At 33.4% G+C, this 20,092-nt stretch overlaps 1 protein-coding gene across 1 annotated transcript in view; it reads left to right on the top strand.

Moving 5' to 3' along the window:
- The window catches only part of COL11A1 (collagen type XI alpha 1 chain), a 268,654-nt gene that overhangs the window by 124,730 nt on the left and 123,832 nt on the right, over window positions 1–20,092 (top strand). Inside the window, exons 26-32 of the mRNA XM_044675498.1 lie at window positions 276–383; window positions 8,476–8,529; window positions 11,824–11,877; window positions 13,186–13,230; window positions 13,377–13,430; window positions 13,541–13,585; window positions 18,868–18,921. Coding sequence (XP_044531433.1) covers window positions 276–383; window positions 8,476–8,529; window positions 11,824–11,877; window positions 13,186–13,230; window positions 13,377–13,430; window positions 13,541–13,585; window positions 18,868–18,921 — 414 coding nt within the window. The remainder of the gene's footprint in view (window positions 1–275; window positions 384–8,475; window positions 8,530–11,823; window positions 11,878–13,185; window positions 13,231–13,376; window positions 13,431–13,540; window positions 13,586–18,867; window positions 18,922–20,092) is intronic.

Below are 20,092 nucleotides of genomic sequence, written 5' to 3'. Positions count from 1 at the left end.
AAAGATTAATTTAATTTAAACTGCAATGGCAAAGGACTCCTGCAGTTTAAGAATTCTATATTCATTTGCTTTTGCCTTGTTTAGTATTTTCTGAATTTCCAACCCATTTTCAGTACTAGAGTATGTGTAAAATATATATATATATATATAATATATATATATATAACATATTTTGAACAATTAAATAGTAAAATACTTTATGTAGATATTCATCCCTGTCATTCAATAGCTAATTATTTTCTCATGTATTATACTTTTGCCTTCTTGTTTTACAGGGAGAAGTTGGACAATTGGGCCCACGAGGAGAGGATGGCCCTGAAGGTCCCAAAGGTAGAGCAGGCCCAACTGGGGACCCTGGTGGTCCTGGTCAAGCTGGAGAGAAGGTAAGTAAGTGAATTGTCAGTCAGGAGTTTTGTCCAGACTTCCAAATTTCTTGTTGAAATTGATAAATTAGAGTGTTATTTTCAGCTAAATTTTGATTTTACAAATGTGAAAGCAACTCTCCATGTCATTAAGATGAATTAATCATATTTAGGCAGCTATATATAAATGATTAGTGAATTGCTTGAACTATATTTATCTTTCCTTAATATCTAAGTTGTCACAACGTCAAGGCCTAGCCTTTTTGTTTTATACTCTAATCCCCTGAACCAGATATGGTTTGTCATGATTTCTTCATCACTTAAATTACATACTATAAGTTTCAGGTCAATTCAAGAAACAGTATTAAGTATATGGTAACATATTGTAACAGCTGCCAGCAATGCAAATGTGGAAAACATTAATCCTTGACCTCAAGAAATTTTTGAAGGAATAGAATGATTTTAAGAAATGGATATATGGAAAGAATATTTTCTCAGCAAGGGGAGGACAATGTACATAAATGTGTAAACAAAAGAAAAAAGCACAACCAAATCTTGGAACGGAAATTCATTCTTATTGGAATGTGGAATGTGCTTTTAATATAATATGGCCAGATACAAAGAGATGAGAGCATTGGTGTCATCTAGTAGAAGAAGTACCGAGGGGAAGGTAATAGATGAAGTCTTCCTGTGCAACTCCAATCTTATATGAGGTGATTTCCAGGTTTCTCTATCCCTGCCTCTAGCCAGTGCAGTGAATAAAATCCTGGGCCTGGAGTCAGATAGACTTCATCTCCTGAATTCAAATCCTGCCTCAGTCACTAGTTGTGTGACCCTGGGCAAGTCACTTAAACTCATTTGCCTCAGTTTCCTCAACTGTAAAATCATCTGGAGGAAGAAATGACAAATTACTCCATTATCTTTGCCAGGAAAACCTCAGAAGGGGTCATGAAGAATTGGACACAACTGAAAAACAACTAAATAGCAAATTAAGTCTCTAGCCTAGACATTATGCATGTATATTCTAGCAAGAAAAAAAAAAAACAAACAACTTTTTTCCCAGTATTATGGATAGAAACACATTATGGTTTTACTTATCACAGAGAGTATAATGTGTTAGACATAATGTAGAATTTAATATGAAGCAAAAATATAAGAACTGGACCTGTGTTTTGTCATGAGTTCTACCTTCTTCACATCTCACCCTTCTCACCCTTTGAGTTCTGTCTGAAATTATATCATTTTATGCCCTAGGATAAGTAAGAGTCTATAAAAAAGCAGAGAGAAGGAAAGGCCCTTCCAAAGTTAGTCTCCATCTATTTTGAATATTCAAGTTGGTTTGTATGTCATTCCACCATTAATGTGATTTCACTGATAAAAGAAACTAAGATGAGGCAAATCCCTGTATTGATATTATTGGCACTTTTACTTTTGCTCATCCTCTTAGAGAGTCACTGAGAGAAATGAGAAGCTAAACGATTTAATTAGAAGTGTCTCACCTGTCTCTGTTTGAGACAGGACACCATCCTCAGGTCTTCTAGCTTCGGGAATGGCTTTCTATCTACTCTATACCATTTCCCAGAAATTACATGTGAAATAAGTATCCAGAAAAACAGACACAATTTAAAAGGAGATACTTTCTTTCTAAACTCTTACCTTCTGTCTTAGAATTGATACTATCAGTTTCAGAGTGTAAGAGAGGCAAGGGCTAGGCAACTGGGGTAAGTGACATGCTGAGGGTCACATAGCTAGGAAGGTTCGAACCCAGGACCTCCCACTTCCTAGGCTTGGCTCTCTTATTCTTATTTACTTAGCTACCGGAAAAGTTGGTTCTTAGATAGCAATGGAAAACCAGATTTATGAAAAGTATAAATATTTTTGCCTTCCTTGCTCTGTTGTTTCCTTTTGTGCAATCTTTTTCTCAAAAGAAAGAGAAAAGCCAAGGAGAAAAAAAAATCAAATTTAGAGAATGGAGGCTGAAGATAAACATGTTTTAGATAAAGAGGAAGTAGAAAAGAGATGGTGACTGCTCAATAGGAGTGAAACTTTGCCAGCAAGTTGCTAGGGACAATCAATTGATCAGCAAACATTTATTAAAGCATTTCTTATTTGTGATATTGTGATAAGCTCTGAGCATGTCAAGAAAAGCCAAACATCATTCCTGCCCTCAAGAAACACATTTTAATGGAGGAATGACATACAAAAAACCTTGTAGATTCAAGGAATATTCCAAATAGATGGAGACTTAACTTTGGAAGGGAAGTCCTCTCTGCTTTTTATAGACTCTTACTTATTCTAGGGCATAAAATGATATAATTTCAGACAAAACTCAAAGGGCAAGATGTGAAGAAGTAGAACTCAGCTTAGGAAGAGGAGAAATAGCCTCGTTCTCCCCATATATGAACTGCTAGGTCAGCCCTTTATTTATGGTTTCTCACTGTAGCATACTACTAAATCTATTACAGTGCTCATAATAATCAGCTTGACGGAAGGGACAAGGTCAATGGAGAGGCCATAAAGTGAAAAGCTCCTTATTCTTCCTCCCTTCCCCTCCTCATCCTGCCCTTCTCTTCAGTCCACCAAGATATTGTCGTTGCTGGCAGACAACTGCTCTTGGATAAAGATCATCACCACTCAGCCCCATTCTTCTCCCTGCCAAATGTCTAATATGGGGAAATCACAGCATTAAGGATCTGAAACTACCTCCAGATTCCTTCCACTTCACTGTTCATCAGCATTCCTCTCTTCCCTTAAGTGCCAGCACTTGAGTGGGGGAAATTTTATACCATTTTTCTTTGCAGGATTTCCCAAATTCTGTGCGATTGCTTTGACCTAAATCTGCTCTTAAGCTATCTTGCAGCAGAGCTCTAGTAAAAACGCATAAGAGAATCAATTCCTCTAATGCAGCAATTAACATAGAACACAAATGGCTTTGTGATCGTAATTAGGGAGTTTCATTAACCTTGAAATCAATAGCATAAAACAAGTGATGATAACTTAATGCATCCAAGGGGACATCATTAAAAGTATGCTTCTTGCTGCTTGTTTGCCTCCTCTCTCCCTCCCCTATACTGCTTACCTATGCAGTGTTGATACTGAATCAGACAATTTTTCGATTCTGTCTATGATAACAAGGTCATAAAGTTGGTGTTCTGGAGACTCCTTGTCTTTTCAGATAGATTAAAATATTCATATCCCTACATAAGGTGCAGGGCATTCTGGAGGTCATTACAACAGGGAATAAAGTGGGGTTGGCTTGCTGTTTCTTGTCAAATTATTTTTAGTTAATTCTTCACTTGAATAGTACAGATATGTATTATACAGTGAGAATGTTTTAGGAAATGAGATAAGAATTGATGAAAATATGAAATGACGGGCCCTATTTGTGAAATAAATAACTCTTTAAAGATTAGGCCCATTTAAAAAGAAATTCTGTCTCTTAAACAAATGGAAACTTCAGACCAAGGAACATAAGCTGCTTGTACTTTTTATAAATGTGATTTTCCACTGTGAATCCATCTGATTTGGGTCCATTTTTGTCTGATGGTCTATTTTAGGTGGTGATATCTAATTTTTAGAAGCAACATGACGTAGTGATAAAGGCCTGGGCTTTGAGTCAAAAAGACCAGAATTCAAATACTATCTCTGATGATTACTGTGTTGTATATTTAGAACCAATTTGGTTTTGTGGATAGAACATTGGGCCTAGAGAGTCAGGAAGAGCTGGGTGCATATTCACGCTTAAACATTTTGTAGTTATATGACCCTGCACAAGTCATTTAACCTTCTGTCTGCCTCAGTTTCTTCATCTGTAAAATGGAGATATTATAGCAACCACCTTCCAGGGCTTTTGTGAGGAAAAACTAAGATAATATTTGGAAAGCACTATCTAAATAGTAAGAACTATTATTATATAATGCTAAGAAAATATATTAATTTCATGTTAACATAGGACACTATTAAAAACATTTCTTCAGGAAACAAATTTGCTTTTAAACATTATAATCTGAATTCCGAGGTCTTGGAATATAATGACTCTTCTTTAAAAATCTGGGTATCTTGAGAGTTAGGTAGGAAAATGGATAGAGTATCAGGGTTGGCATCAGGAGGACCTTAGTCCAAATCTGGCTTCAGATACTTCCTAGCTGTATCACCATGGGCAGACCCCTTAATAACCCCAATTACTGAATCCTTACCCCTATTTTGTGTTAGAATCAATACTTACTATCAAGGAAAGGATTTAAAAACAAACAAACAAGCCATAAAATCAGTTTCATATTAAACCTAAGAAATCTACTATTTCAACCTTCAAGAGAATCGAGGTAGCTGAGGGGATAAAGAGCCAAGCAGGCAAACCAAAAGCCCTAGGTTCGAATTTAGCCTCAGACACTGCCTAGCTGTGTGACCCTTGGCAAGTCACTTAACCCCAATTGTCCTATCCCTTACCACTCTTCTATCTTGGAATTAATAATACTTAGTACTAATTATCTAGTATTATTTCTAAGACAGAAGGTAAGAGTTTAACAAAAAAAAGAAAAGAACCTTCTCTAAGCAATGTACTGTGTTAGTTTCTAGGAATATAAAGATAAAAATGACGTGGGATTTTTTTTTCAAATGTTTACCAAAGGAATTGTCTCATTGAGATAACCTCATTGCACCTCCAGCAACTACTTAGGCAAACTGGGTAGCACAGTGGTTAGAATGTTGGGTCTCCAGTCAGGAAGAAATGAGTTCAAATTTGGCTTTCGACTTATAATTTTAAAATTAATCTAGAAACAACCTGGATGAGTCAGTTAATTGCTTTCTGCCTCAGTTTTCTCATCTGCAAAATGGAGATAAGAATTGTCCTCACCTCCCAGGGTTGTTTTGAGGATTTGATGAAAAGAGTTCAGATGTATTGTGTCATTTAATAATCTCCACCACTCTATTGACCAAATGCTATTATTACCTTCATTCTACATATTTGGAAATTGAAATAGAGAGAAGTCATTGGATTTGTACAGGGTCACACAGCTAGTTTCCAAGGAGGGATCTGAACTCTGGCTTTCCCGATTCTGACACCAGCATTCCATGTTCATTATGCTACATGTTGCAATCAAATAGTCAGATAACTTACTGTGGATATGCTACTGTAGAAGAGTAGGTTTTTTTTTTTAATTTTGTGTTTTTTATTTTCCACTAAAGTCTGCCTTTGATGCCTCATTCATGGTATTAACTCCCGATTTTTGAAGGTTTTGTCAGTAGAACCCCAAATGACAGATTTTAACCAATCTGGACAGTCTTGGAGCATGGACTCAACAATGAGTTCTGAATCTGTTAAACAAGAACCAAAGTAATTAAATTCCAAGAGATCCTAGGAAGCTTATCATTAAGTGATGAATTTTTTTTTAGTCACAAAAACTTAGGATGGTGGTCTGATAAAGCATAGAAGAAATTACAATTCTTCTGTATCAGTAATTACTCTGCATCAGTAAAGGGAACATCTATACAAAAGAAGCTCTAACTACTTGAAGGACTTAAAAACACGTTGAGTAAATGTTTTACCCAGTGCCACTGATGTAACTGAATAATAGGGAAGAGCTCAAAAGCAGTTCAGAATGTTGAAAAATAACTACTTTAAACTTTAATTACCTTGTAGAATGTCTTCACGAGAGAATATTCCAAAAACTTTAATATTCTTGCCAGCTCTTCACTAGTAAGGAATCAAAGGCCATTTTATGAAAAGAAAATTAGGACTTTTGCCTTAAAGGAGTTTATGTTAGTTGTACAAGGGGAGCTAAATGGTAACAGAGAATAAATTTGTAGCTGTAAAATAACTCCTTCTAAGACTTTGAAGTAAAAAAATATATCTTCCCCCCTTTGGTCTTTTGGTGTTTACATCTATGCTTTCAGGTATCATGGAAATTCTTGTGTTAAAGGTTTCATGAAAAAAACCTGACAGAAATATAAGAGTATTTTCTCTGCCTAAAATTTGTAACATAATTAAAAAAAATAAACACAGGCTAATTTTGTAGAAGTATTTGACAAACCTTAATATTTTTGTTCTCTTTGCCACAACTAAGATCTATTTAAATGATATCTCATTATCTTTGTAACTGGGGAAAGTTTATTCTTCCACTCAGTTTGCTTATCTGTTAAAATGGGGAGCTGGACTACATAATTTTTAAGATATAAAAACTGTTGAATTCTTATGAAAGCAAAATATTAATGGAAACTCATTAAGTTACGAAGACTCTAAACCAAACTTAAAATCATTAATAAAGGTTATAGAGTAATTAACTTTCCCCTTATTACATATGTATACGTAAAATAATCCAAACTATAGCTATTCATTTCTCCAAAATGTAATTATTCATTTCATATTTTGTACGTTAACAAAATCCAATTCTTTTTTATTGATTCTTTTGTGCATGAAATAAAAATCCAAATTATCAGATATAATAATTGGGTCAAAATTAATGGGCATTCAAAATTAGCAAACACCTAAGAATTTAAATATAGGTTAAAAGGTTATTTTCAAATTAAATTAGTTATACGGAGTTCAATTCTTTGCAAATTGTCATCCTTCCCTCCTGGACTATTTGAATTTTTTTTCACTTTGTACTTAATAATATTCAAATTTTATTAAGGTTATGCATAAGCATGCCAGTTCTCTCCCTATTAAATTCAAAATTTGCTATAAGGATGAAAAATTTTCATTTTATATCCCCAGAATAGGTACAGTACCTTAACATGGAAGGTGTCTAATAAATACATTGAAATGATTTTATATTATTCAATTTAAAAAAGCAGTCAGACATACATAGAAGTAGACTGAAAGGATTTACATTCCTCTCAAGATTCCAATATTACTATCAAAGGACTTATTTCCATTACTGTGGAATTTGGGTTACAAAATTTAAAGCAATCTTCTTTAATGCATAGAGGATTCTATTTAGTGTTTTTCTCTATGAAATTAATGCTATCATATATTTACATTTTTATTTTAATTTTTAAAACCTTAATATAAGTTCTAAGACAGAAGAGTGGCAAGGATTAGGTGATTAGGGCTAAGAGACATGCCCAGGGTCACACAGCTAGGAATTGGTCCTCCTAACTCTAGGCTTGGCATTTTATCCACTGTGCTACATAGCTATTCCATATTTTACATTGTTATAGAAATAAGCCTGTTCTCCTCCCTACTACTACTACTACTACTACTACTAAGCATATCAAGTGAATCATACCTAAGAAAATTGCTTTCAAGTTTCCAAAATCTTGAGAAGTGTTGATTATATCACTTCTCTGATGTTTGTTGAATTTTTCATGAAAAAAGTCTCCCTGTGAATATATTTAAAATAGATCAATATGGGACCTGCATACAGACAAAATACCACATAACTAATTCTCACTCATTACAGCCAATTAGTTTTACTCTTTTTTTATAAGTTCTCAATTGTATCTTTTAGGATGTTGACATTTATATGAATAAATTATTAGGCTACTGAAGAGAAATATTTATTTTGAAAATGATGCCACAGAGCACTATATACTGATTATGATATTTATTGTATTATTGCTCTTCACGGAATAGATTGAAATTTATCTCCCCATATTAAAAAAGATATGTTTATGTAAAAAAGGACTGTTACCCTTTGTTAAACAGTTCATAGGAATAGTGTCCCCCAGTGGTCAGAAGGTTACAGTTGAATGTTGTCTGTGAGTATGTCTATAAGGATTATTTTACTTTATTTAGAGTAACTTAGAGAAGGCAACCCAGACCAGAAATCTCAGGTATTGTTAGTTTAGCATAACCCTATGAGAAGAATTTAAAGGCTATGGAGACAGATCTTTCAGAATTCTTAATTTTAGAGAACTATATGAATTACAAAATGCTTTCCTTGTGGCTCTGAGGTAACTAGAACAATTATTATTATCCCCACATTACATTTAGGGAAACTGAGTCTCCTATTAGAAAAAAGGATTATATAGTAAATGTCCAAATTGGTATTCAAATTCATTTCAAAGGTAAGAAAGATATTCAATTGTTATTAAAGTACTTAACATCTTTAATTTGACATTTTAACTTAACCTGTTTTATACTATTCTTTTCTTTCTTTCCTCCAATATTTAGGGGAAACTTGGAGTTCCAGGATTACCAGGCTATCCCGGAAGACAAGGTCCAAAGGTAAAGAAAATATTTATTTCAGTTTTATATTTTTTCCTATCTATATCTCATAAATACAATTATTTTTAAAAGAAATATCAAATCAATCTTCCTTGTAGATTTATTTTTCCCAAGGAAGACCAAAGTTTCAGAAGTACTACTATATACTACACTTCACAAAAGGAAATCAGACAGAATGTGGACACATTGAATGTCAAAGAGAGTGCTAGAACAGAACTAGAGAGGGAACTCATATATAGGGCCCAAAGCTGCTATTTCCCTAAAAATTGGGACACTTCATCAAATTTGATATTGTTTGAAATTAGAAAGTAGATGATGAGAAAAGAAAGAAACATTGATAGATCATGATTCCATTGCTATATAACCTGCTGACAGATAACCATTTTCTAAAAGGAAGTAGAAATTCCTTATCTATCATATATACATATTTTAAAATGAAATGAGATAGTTTCCTGAAAGTAGGCTTAATTCTATGTCTAAATTTTTCTTAAGCTAAATTTCCAGTTTTTTTGGATGGACAATACATTCTTTAGTGATACCAAAATGATTCTACCAGAGCAATGTAATAATCACCCATTAAATCTTATCATATATTATCTAGTTGCCAATTAGTAGTAGCTTTATTACTTCCATGAGTCATATATATTATATACCTCATTAATTGAACCATGATATTCAGTGAAAGATGCACAATGACCATTTGCCTCTCACATAATTTGCTGATAAACTTGATATTTATAAAGTTCTTGAACTTCATGACTTCATGGAAAATAAGAGAGACAAAGAGAGATAGAGAGGGGGGAGAGAGAGGGAGGGAGGGAGGCAGGAAGGAAAATCAAGAAATATTCGTAACAACAATAATGATTTTTCAAAAATATGAACAAAATTATTCAGACTCCAGCACAGCTTTATTCAAAATGTTTTATCTTTGAAGGCATTTTTTCCCTTATGGCATTTGCTACTTTACTGCCCCATTTACTTCAAACCTCCTCTAATATTAGACCTTTTGAAAAGAATGTTGAGTGAAAAAAAAAAACCATCATAACACTTTTTCATCTTTGTTTCTGTCTAGTGTCCTATATTAGAGGACACTTATTCATTTAAATTGGCAATTTCTAGGGCTTTTTGGGAGGAAGAACTCTCTCTGTGTCTGTCTATCTCCCTCTGTCTGTCTCTGTCTCTGTCTCTGTCTCTATCTCTGTGTCTCTCCTGCTCTGTTTTTGGAACAGTATTAAATAAAAATCCCTAACTGAATAAGTTTTCTTTTATGCCTGTGATCTAACTTTTAATTTTTCCTTTCTTTTCACTTTGCCTATGTGGGTTCTTGAACAATGTTCTCTGCATATTCAATTAATGAAGTAATATGAAGCAGGAAGTATTATTCACAAATATTCACCTTGGTAAATTGTTCTTCTTTTTCCTCAACATTTTTTCTTCAATATCTGAGATTCCTGAGATTTTAGTCTTTATTTTTATAGATATTCTTTCTTCTAAACCTTCTCATTATTCTTTTAAGACCAAAGACATTCTAGTTTATTTATATGTAAGCATTTATGAATGCATGCACACATACACACAGATAAAATATATTCTTTCAAATTATCTATAGATATGCATATACATACATATACCTAAATATGTATATATTTCTACATAAATATACTATATGTGTGTGTACTTATTTGACCCTTCTGGAGATATTTTTAATAGTGTCATAGTATCAAATTTTTATCTTGAAAAAAGATGAATGTTCAGCAGTTGTTGCCCAAATAACTATTGCAAGGGGCTTAAACACTGAAATTAAGTAATTTTTGAGAACATGATATAATATTAAACATAAACTTAGTTGATATCACAAACATATCAAGATGATAATCTAGTAGATATTTCAATGATAATATGTATATAGATATAGACATAGGTATTAGGTACAAATCATTTATGCTTAAAGCAAAATATAATAAAAATATATTTCTGTTCCACATATGTGGATATATGTGCTCACTTACATATTACATAAATATGTGAATTTTTTTAGTTTTTTTATTTGTATAGTTCCCTCTAAAATTGAAATTAAAATCTATCCAAATCTGTGGGATATGAAACTTCTTTCTGCATTTCTTTTCTACTTATTGTTCTGAAAGCTATCATCAAGTGGACACAATATTGTTACTGGTATGTCAGTGGATTGCCCTATTGTTAAATTCCCCATCTTTGTGATTTCTGGATCACATTCTGTTCTCAGCCTAACATTTATAAATGTGTGCATGCTTTTTTATGTGCATGTTTTTTTTATTTTATACATTCCTCTCATTTGCCAAGAGCCCCTCTTCTCCCTTCTTCCTCCTAATCTCACATTCTTCAGAATCCTCCCCCAACTAAGTCCTCATATTGGTCCACACGAAGAGATGCCCCTTCTTTTTCTCAAAGCCCACCTCTTAAGTGTACCTTTCATCCCTTCTCCAGCAGAATGCTTCCTTCATCAACCCACTCTCTCTTCTTTAATCTCTCCATATATACTGTCTCTTTTTCTACTGTCTATAAAAACAGTTATATCTCCCAAATCCTCACAAAGGCAAAACAAAAAACAAAACTCTTGCCTGATCCTACTATACATCTTATCATCCTTTATATCTCCTGCCCTTCATTGCAACTCCTTGAGACATGCATCCTCACTAACTACCTCTACTTCCTTTTTCCCTACTTTCATCCAAACTCTCTACAATAGTGACGGTGAACCTTTTAGAGGGGCAAGTGATGTGAGAAATGTTCTCAGGTGCATGTGGAGAGAGACAGAGGAGCAGCCTGGCCCTATGTTCCTCTTGCTTTCTAGTAACAAACTCTGGCAAACTCCATGCTGGGTGGGAGTGGGGGCAGGGGAGAAGAGTGCTCACATACCTACAGAGAATGCTCCAAGTGCCCCCAGTGGCACACGTGCCATAGATTCACCACCATGCCTCTACAATCTGGCTTCAGACTGAAATTGCCCACTCCAAAGTTTCCTTCTATTAGTGATTTCACCTTAGGGGAAAACATATTATTTTGATCAGTTCTTCATTTTTGAAGTAAAAGCTAAAATTTATTTTATCTTTTGATGTCTTAATGCATTCAGAATTTCAAGCATTATGGTAAGCTCATTTTAAATATATGAACCAAAGTTGCAATGTGTTTTGAAAAAAATTATCTGATTTAAGTATACTACCCTTTTTCATGGTTATTTTATTTTAAATTTAAGAAAGCTGAAACTATCACTAGTCATATACAATTGATTTTTAACATACTTTTCTTTCATAGGGTTCCACTGGTTTTCCAGGGTTTCCAGGTGCCAACGGAGAAAAAGGTGCCAGGGTATGCCATATAAGGATCCTTTCACATACTTTTTTTTTATTTTACATTTTTTAAATTTTTATTTAGAATATTTTTCCATTCACATACTTTTAAATAGTTTCCTGTCAATTCTGTGGGTGATGCTGTGCCTTAAATTTGTTTATGTAATTTCAGAAGGCAGCAAGTAGCATAGGGTATTTGCTTGTTGATTTTGTCTACCAAAGCAGATAGGAAAGACATTTATGAATACTCTGCAATGATTATACCTATAAGACATAGGTTAGAATAGTCATTGTTTTGCCATTTCTTAAGTTTGGTTCAAAGTATCTGATCATGTTTTGAGAAAACTAATGATATTATCAGAAGTGAAAAACAACTTTAGATGAGAGTAATTTTAAGCATTAAGTCACACTCAGGTAATGTATTTCCAATTCATTTCAATTAGCAAATAAAAAGTCACTGTACTTGAAACAAGTTTGTAAGAGGTAGCATTATGTCAACTGACTTTATTCTTATCCCATTAGTTTTGTCTTAGAAAAACTGAAATTCTATTTTGTTTTTAACCAACCCAAAGAAGGCAAAAAATTGTTCAACATTTTTGGTTTCCTAGATTAAAGAACAATAAAATTATTGTCCTAAAAACCTAGCCATAAGGGTTTTAAAAAATAAACATATGATATGTACTGAGTAAAAATTATGCAGTGATATCTAATAAGTTACTTGGCAGATTTTTAAAAAATGTGTGAGAATTGAGCTCCCTCATTTGTAGTATTTGGGTAGATTACACCATGATGATATGGATATTTATTGAAATTTTTATTCAGGTGTTTTTTTAACTGCTTAAAGGTATAACACTCATATTAGATTTTATAATCTATATTTTGTTTATTTACACTCAATTTTTTCTTTTACTTTTCCTGGGGAATAGAAGTCTGGAATTTTACTGGATTCAAATCCCATCTCCTCCTTTTCCCCTTTAATCTCCTTTAAGTCATTTAAAATAAGAAGTTTGACCTTATGATTCTATGGTGCCCTTCTCCCTAACTTTTCCTTGTATTAAATACATATTAAAAGCACAACTTGCAATAATATAGGAAAAGGGTTCTCATAAGTCAAATTTGCTTCCATAAACTGTCCAGTGAATTTAATGAGATGGTTAATTTTAAGATAAAAATTCTTTTTGTTTAAATTAAAATGCACAAAATCTAGATAGATGCAAAAAAGAGCATCTTGGTCTTGAGGGAATTGTATAGTGCCTCATTCAGCCCCAGATCTACAATTCACTGTAGTGTACTGTATCCTGAAATCATTTGAACTGTCTTTATCCAGGGTGTAGCTGGCAAACCAGGTCCCCGGGGACAGCGTGGTCCTACGGTAAGTACCTTCATTTAAATAATGGACTTTGCATTTATATTTTGAATTCAACATTTTGAGGAAATTTTTAAAGGGAAAATTGACTCTACTTCTAAAAAATATTTGGCACCAGATCAGTCTCATCTGTCTTATTTTTAAATCTTCAGGGTCCGCGTGGTTCAAGAGGTGCAAGGGGTCCTACAGGAAAACCCGGCCCAAAGGTAAGGTGACAGATACTATTTAGTACTCTGGTTCAGGCAAAAAGTTGTCTGGCAGGGAAAGGAATTTTGTTAAATTAAATTAATTGTTTTTTCCTTTTCCCTTTCTTTAGGGAACTTCAGGCAGTGATGGTCCACCTGGTCCACCTGGTGAAAGAGTACGTAAGATTCCACTGCCTACTATAGCTAGGAACTTTTTTTGTTGTTGAATAATTTGAATAAATATATATTCATTATTTACTGGCAGAGCAATTTGGCCCTGCATAATATGTGCACATTCATTCTATATTCTAATTAGATAGATTGTGGTGTATAAAAGATGAAATGTCTGAGGAAACAAATGTTCAAGCTTCCAAGTATATTGATTTATTAAACAATACATGCCAATTACCCAACAAATCGGGACCAGATCTCCTCAGCTTAAAGCTGGACCTTGAATAACAGGGGAAAGAGCTTTCTCTATGTAAAAAAAAAAACCACAATAAAATCTGATCAGTTAATTAAAGGAAAACAATTAACCAGTACACAAAATATGGTGATCTGAATTCTAATTGGAGGTAAGATTTGGACTTTCTAAGTTAAGATGGAGACAGTGAATGATGCAATTCTTTGAAATCAGAAAAAGAGGTATCCCACTTCCCCAAAGAGTCTGTATTCAATCAAAGAAATATGGAAATGATAAGTGATTGATCAGTGTAGGACTAGTTTTCAGATGAGACATATAGATTGCTTGAAATGTAAAACTGAGAAAACTCCTTGCATCAATCTTTGGATCTGATTGGAACTCTGGTCAGCATAACCTAGGTCCTTAGTTAAGGGTCTCTAAGCAGCAGACAGAGGTGATCCACCTCCCCAGACAAGGTTCAAAAAATACAAGAAAATTGTCTCCCAGTGAATTTTCTCACACAAGACAGAAATTGTTCTAAAATGAACAGAAAGAGAACTAACTAGTTCCAGAATTGACTCATGAAATGGAATCAGTGTGGTTTACTTAATTCCTATTACTACTTGCTTTTCTAAACCCCTCAATTTCTTGCAGACCTGATTCAGAAGTTAAGTAATGCCTTGTTCTTCATTGCACTGAAAGAGTAGCTAAATCAGAATAATTTGTTATTGAATTCAAAATGAGATAAACCACCTATAAGACTGGCCTATAGTTTCCTTTACAAACTGAAGCCAAACAAACATACTTAATGGTTTAGAAAATTCTTATAGAAACCATGATGTCCCTTATCACCTTTTAGGGCATTTCATTTGAGTATGCATTCTGGCCATGCAGGATAATGCTAGAGAAATGGAGTCTACCATTACCCATTAAGCTACAATCAATATACATTCAAATCAAGATAAAGCGTCTATTCCAGTAAATAGAAAAACTGTTTAGAAAAATTGATTTTCAATTGCTACACAATAGAACTAACTACAGATGAGTGAGCATGCCCTCTGTTTGCTACTGGGTGAAGTTTAACTTTTATATAACTAGATTAATTTATTGTCTGCCAATTCTTGCCCTAATAGCAACACTTTTAAAATTAAGAAATAATTAATACAACTTATCAAGGGCATAAACCCCTCTATTTTGGGTTCATCACGGTCCAATAATTAGACATTAAAAATAAAATAAATATATTTTATATGAAATGTGCACTAAGAAAAGAGCTCAGATCAGGAGGTGATTGGAAGAAAAGAAAAATTAATTTGAATAAAATTATATCTATAAGTTTGGAAGATGTCAGCAGACATAAGAATCAAATGTTTTAAGATAGATTTTTTTTTAAAAGAAGCTTTATTTTTTGGCAGCATCTTTCATTTTTTAAGTCAATGAATTTTGCATTTCCTTATTTTTTCATACTGTTAATTCTATCTATGAATTTGCAGGTTAGAGTCAATATTTTCTTAATGTCCAAATGGAACATATCTTGTTTGCTGAAATTCAAGGGGAGGGGGAAATGAACTTATATATATGTATATATATATGTATATATATATATATATATTGATTATCAAAGATTCACTTCATTAAATAAACCCACTGTTTTCTCTTCAGAAAACATTTTTCCCAAACCCATTCATATATGCAGATATTTAAATTTACATTATTTAAATTTTAATATTAAAGTTTCTATAAATAAAAATTCACAAATAATTGGTTTGATTTAGAAAAAAATCAATTATTAGTAACTAATATATAGAAAATGCAGACTTTGTTTTTGTGTTTATAAACAAGAAATATTGTGGATTCCATTTTGCATCCTGCAAGTAGGTTAAATTTTGAAAGGAAGGTATCAAATGGGAAACTTGTTAAAAAATAAGTTTTATAATACATTCTGCACAGCCAAAATAATAGTACATTACACACATTTGAGAGGTAGTTTGGCATGAGATATAAAATACCGGGTTCAGAATTAGGAAGAATGCAAATCCTATCTCTTGAGTGACTGTATTACCTGGGACAAGTCACTTATTAAGTGGAATGGGAAGAGAAGAAGCATTTATTAAGCATCTATTATGTGTAGGCCGTGTGAAAATACGTGTCATTTCTTTTAGGATAGTCAAAATAGCATTGCATTAAATAATTCTCACAGGCATTATAGTATAAAAGACAAAGGACTGGATTCAGAATTAAGAGTAGTTCTAATTCTGCCTTTTGACTTATTATCTCTAAGACCTGAGGTAAGTCACTTAGCTTTTAAATGCCTTAAGCATCACCATGGATTTTTCTACAAAGTCAAAGATGAGTTGTGATCTTCCTTAGTAGAAAAAATTCCTAAACCAAGAGTTCCCTGTGCTCATGATTTCTTCATCAAGCTTCTCATGCTTATGTATTAAATAATTTTTAAAATTTAATTCCTTATAAATTACATTTCTATACTTACACACTGTATATATTTTATGTAATATACTAGGTGGTACAGTGGTTAGAGTACTAGGCTTAGAGTCAGGAAGATTCATCTTGATTTCTAGATTCTAGTCTCACACATTCTGGGAAAATCACTAAACCCCATTTGTCTCATTTATAAAATGAGTCGGGGATGGAAATGTTAAAGCACTCCAGAATCTTTGCCAGAATAGGATCACAAAGAGTTGAACAGGACTAAAAACAACTGATGCATTTTATTAAATAAATAATTAAAGTGCCATTTCCTTCTTCAGCTCATTTTACACATGAATAAACTTAGCTACAGGGCATTAAGTGACTTACCCAGTATCACCCAGATGATTTCTAATTGGATGAAACTTTAGGGACTTTCCAATTTGGAAGAAAATGGACAGGTGGAATTCCTTGAATTCAGGAAAAAAGGTATTCCAGATTTCCTCAAATATCTATAAATAATCAAAGGAACATGGAAACAATAATTGATTGATTCATAAGGGGCCAGTTTTCAATTAAGATTTATGGGCTGCTTGAAATGTACAATTATGGGAGAATTTCTTCCACCAGTCTTAGGATCTGGCTGTTCTTGTGGTCAACATAACCCAGGTCCTTAGTTAAGGGTCTCTAAGCAGGAATAGGCAATCCAGTCTTCCAGCCATGCAGGGCTAGGTCCAAACTATGTAATAAGTTGTTTTTTTTTTTCCAAATCACACAATTGAATAAATTTTTCTCACAAGATAGAATTTGGACTAGACCCATAATTGAATAGAAAGAGAACTGAGCTATCAACAGAATTGAGTCATGAAGAAGAGTTAGTAGAGTTCACTCAGTTGTCTCAATTAATCACTTGCTGTCCTAATTCCTTCAATTCTTCACAATTTCCCCCTTTTTTGATTTGAGGGAATGCCCACTCCCCTACATGAATTACTTATCTATGAACCAAGTCTATAAGATTTTAAAAAATAGAATTAGAATTAGAATTATATGCCAGGTTACACATCAAATTACTTAGCAGACTCATGATGGACTAATTTTTAGAAGGGAAATTTACATGTCATCAAGATGACAAAGAAAACTTAAAAATAAACACAGGGAAAAAATAGGCCAAAGCAATACAATAATGATCATTGATATCACTTACCATTAAGACTCCTTGTATCCTAATAACTCATTCCCAATTGCATATTTAATCTTTACAATTTGAGTATCAGTTGGCTTCTATGCTTCATTCTCAGGAGAGCCCAAAGGGGATCCTATGTTTCTGATTCCACATCACTGGTAGAGGTTCCTAGATTAAAATCTGCCCAAATCTGCCTAAAACAAAACTTAATTCATTTTAGTATAATCTCTTAAATTTGGTTCTCTAACCCTCTCTGAAACCTCAGAGAATTTGTTTTTTACATACTACTTGCTGTTATAACCATTTATTACTCTTGATAAACTTTCTTATTATATGTATTAAAATGTGACAAACTATTTATCCCTTCCTAGTTTAGGAAAGGCTTGCTTTTTATTATTATTAACAATTTCCCATAAATTTATACTTTCCTGAAATTTAAGATTTCCTTATGAAGATATAAAGAAAAAGCCTTTTTTATGGGACCTTATTGGTAGCCTAATAACTTTAAAAGAAAACAAAACGTCTTTGAAAGACACAGTTCATTAAAATACCAAACCAAGAGTAATTCTAAGGGTACATATTAAACATCAATATTGCTCCTGGTTGTTAATTAAAAATGGTTAGTGAGAAAAGTTCTACTCTCATCAGAATGGGGGAAAGGCAAGTATCTAAAGTGATAAGATAAACTCCCTAGAAAGTGAATAAATTTAAGAACTCAGTGATTAGTCAAAAGGAAGCTCTAGTGTGTTCTGTAGAGTTACTCATTATCCCTCAGTCTGAGATTTTGAGTTCTGCAGACCTTGATATTAAGCTGGTATATATGTGTTCTGTGCAGAAATGCTCAATGTTAATTTCAAAGTATGGAGGCAAATTTTTAAAGAATTTTGTTCCTGAGAGTTGTGGAATAAAAGGTCCTCATTCTACAGTTGTCTCTAGTGGAAGGCAAAATGCCAATAGCACCGGAGTCAGAATAAAAATGTCTCCTATGCGTGTTTGGTGTGAATAGCAAGGGCCTGCAGTGTCCTCAGGTTAAGAATATTGAAGTAATTCGCAGTGCATAATAGAAGTGAGAAGGAAGGAAAATAAATCCATGTTGCTCTTAGATTAGCTCGGTCTATCTCGTTATGTTTCCATAGCTCCGTTACTACAGTGAACTGGTCTCATTCCTTTTGGTATTAATGCTTTAGAAATAAACTGCAAATGATAACTCTCATTTGGCAAGTCATGCTCTTTACTTTCCCCATTATATTTTCTGATGTAGTAGAATGGCCTGTAGAAAACCTGGCCAATAGATTTGCATTGGAATTAAAGCAGCTTGCTGATAACAACGTGTGCAATGCATAAATGACTTTTTCTTATTTGTATCCAACTCTATGGCACTCCAGTACCAATATAAGAAATAATAATAATAATCGGTCTTTTTTTTAACTTTCCCCCTAATTCAGGGACCTCAAGGACCTCAGGGCCCTGTTGGATTCCCCGGACCAAAAGGCCCCCCTGTAAGTATATTTCATTTTACTGTATATTTTTTAAAAAGAGACTCCTCCCTTTTAAATAGCCTCTATCTACAAGTGCTAATAAATTTCATTTATTAAAATGTGCAAAAAAGAAGACAAAGCAATAATGATAATTAAAACAAAAACACAAAAGGGCAAGTAATAATAAATGCATTGTAAATGTTTCTAATTTATGAATGCAAATTTTATTTGTAATTATTGCACAGTGATCCCTTCTGAAGAAAAATTACAGTAGAAATTTTGAAAGACAAGAACTAGGAATCCCCTTTGCTAAGCCTCATATCTGGGGTATTGAAAACTACTGTTAATTTTTATACCATGGGGTATTTTAGTCTCTTGCCACTGGCGACTTTCCCCAGAAGGAAAAACAACAACAAAACTATTTCCCCCCCTTTGAATTAATATGAAATATTGGCAAAAAGAGTCAGTGTCACAAAGAAGATAGTGTTCTTGACTTTAAGAAGACTTGGTTTTACATCTCACCTCTGACATTTTATAGCTCTGTGACCATGCTCAAGTCCCTTAACCTCTCAGCTTTAGGCAACTTTCTACATTCTAGATGGATTGCACAATGGGCAAATTGCAGAGCCTTGATGAATTGCTAGTAAAATAACCTCATCTCTTCTCATTCTGTTGATGTCACTTTGAATTTTTTCTTATTTTATGAAGGTGTTCTAAGCTATTCTATGCTTCAGGTCCTCATCCTGCTCTGAAGAAAATGTGCAGAACTCCTGTCTACAAATCCAGTTCTTCCTTAGTGTGATATTTTTGTTTCACATGACTAGAACATAGGTTCCAATGAAGAGCCACTTAGCAACATAGTTTTGAGGCTAGGTATTCTCCAGGTTTTTTAGTATATCATAGAACAGGCAGTCCATTAGATTCTGTGATTTCTTGTATAAATAATCTCATGTCTTGATTCAACAGTCCAGCAGTCTTTGGACACTTTCATGATTTGTATTCTCAACAGTGATCAAAAGTACTTTCTACCCTTTTTTTGATATTCAGAGAAAAACAGGGAGAGAGAGAGACATATCCAGTTGTTATCTTTATTATCCTCTATTTTGTCTAGGTGACAGCTAGAATTTCCAGTTAACCTCTCAGCTGTCTAATAGTTTATAGTGCTTGTGATGTTTAAAGTCCTGCGGAAGAT

The sequence above is a fragment of the Gracilinanus agilis genome, chromosome 4, assembly GCF_016433145.1.
Source record: "Gracilinanus agilis isolate LMUSP501 chromosome 4, AgileGrace, whole genome shotgun sequence".
Classification (NCBI taxonomy): domain Eukaryota; kingdom Metazoa; phylum Chordata; class Mammalia; order Didelphimorphia; family Didelphidae; genus Gracilinanus; species Gracilinanus agilis.
The sequence above is the reverse complement of the archived record's forward strand: the minus strand, read 5'-3'. Positions and strand labels throughout refer to the sequence as shown.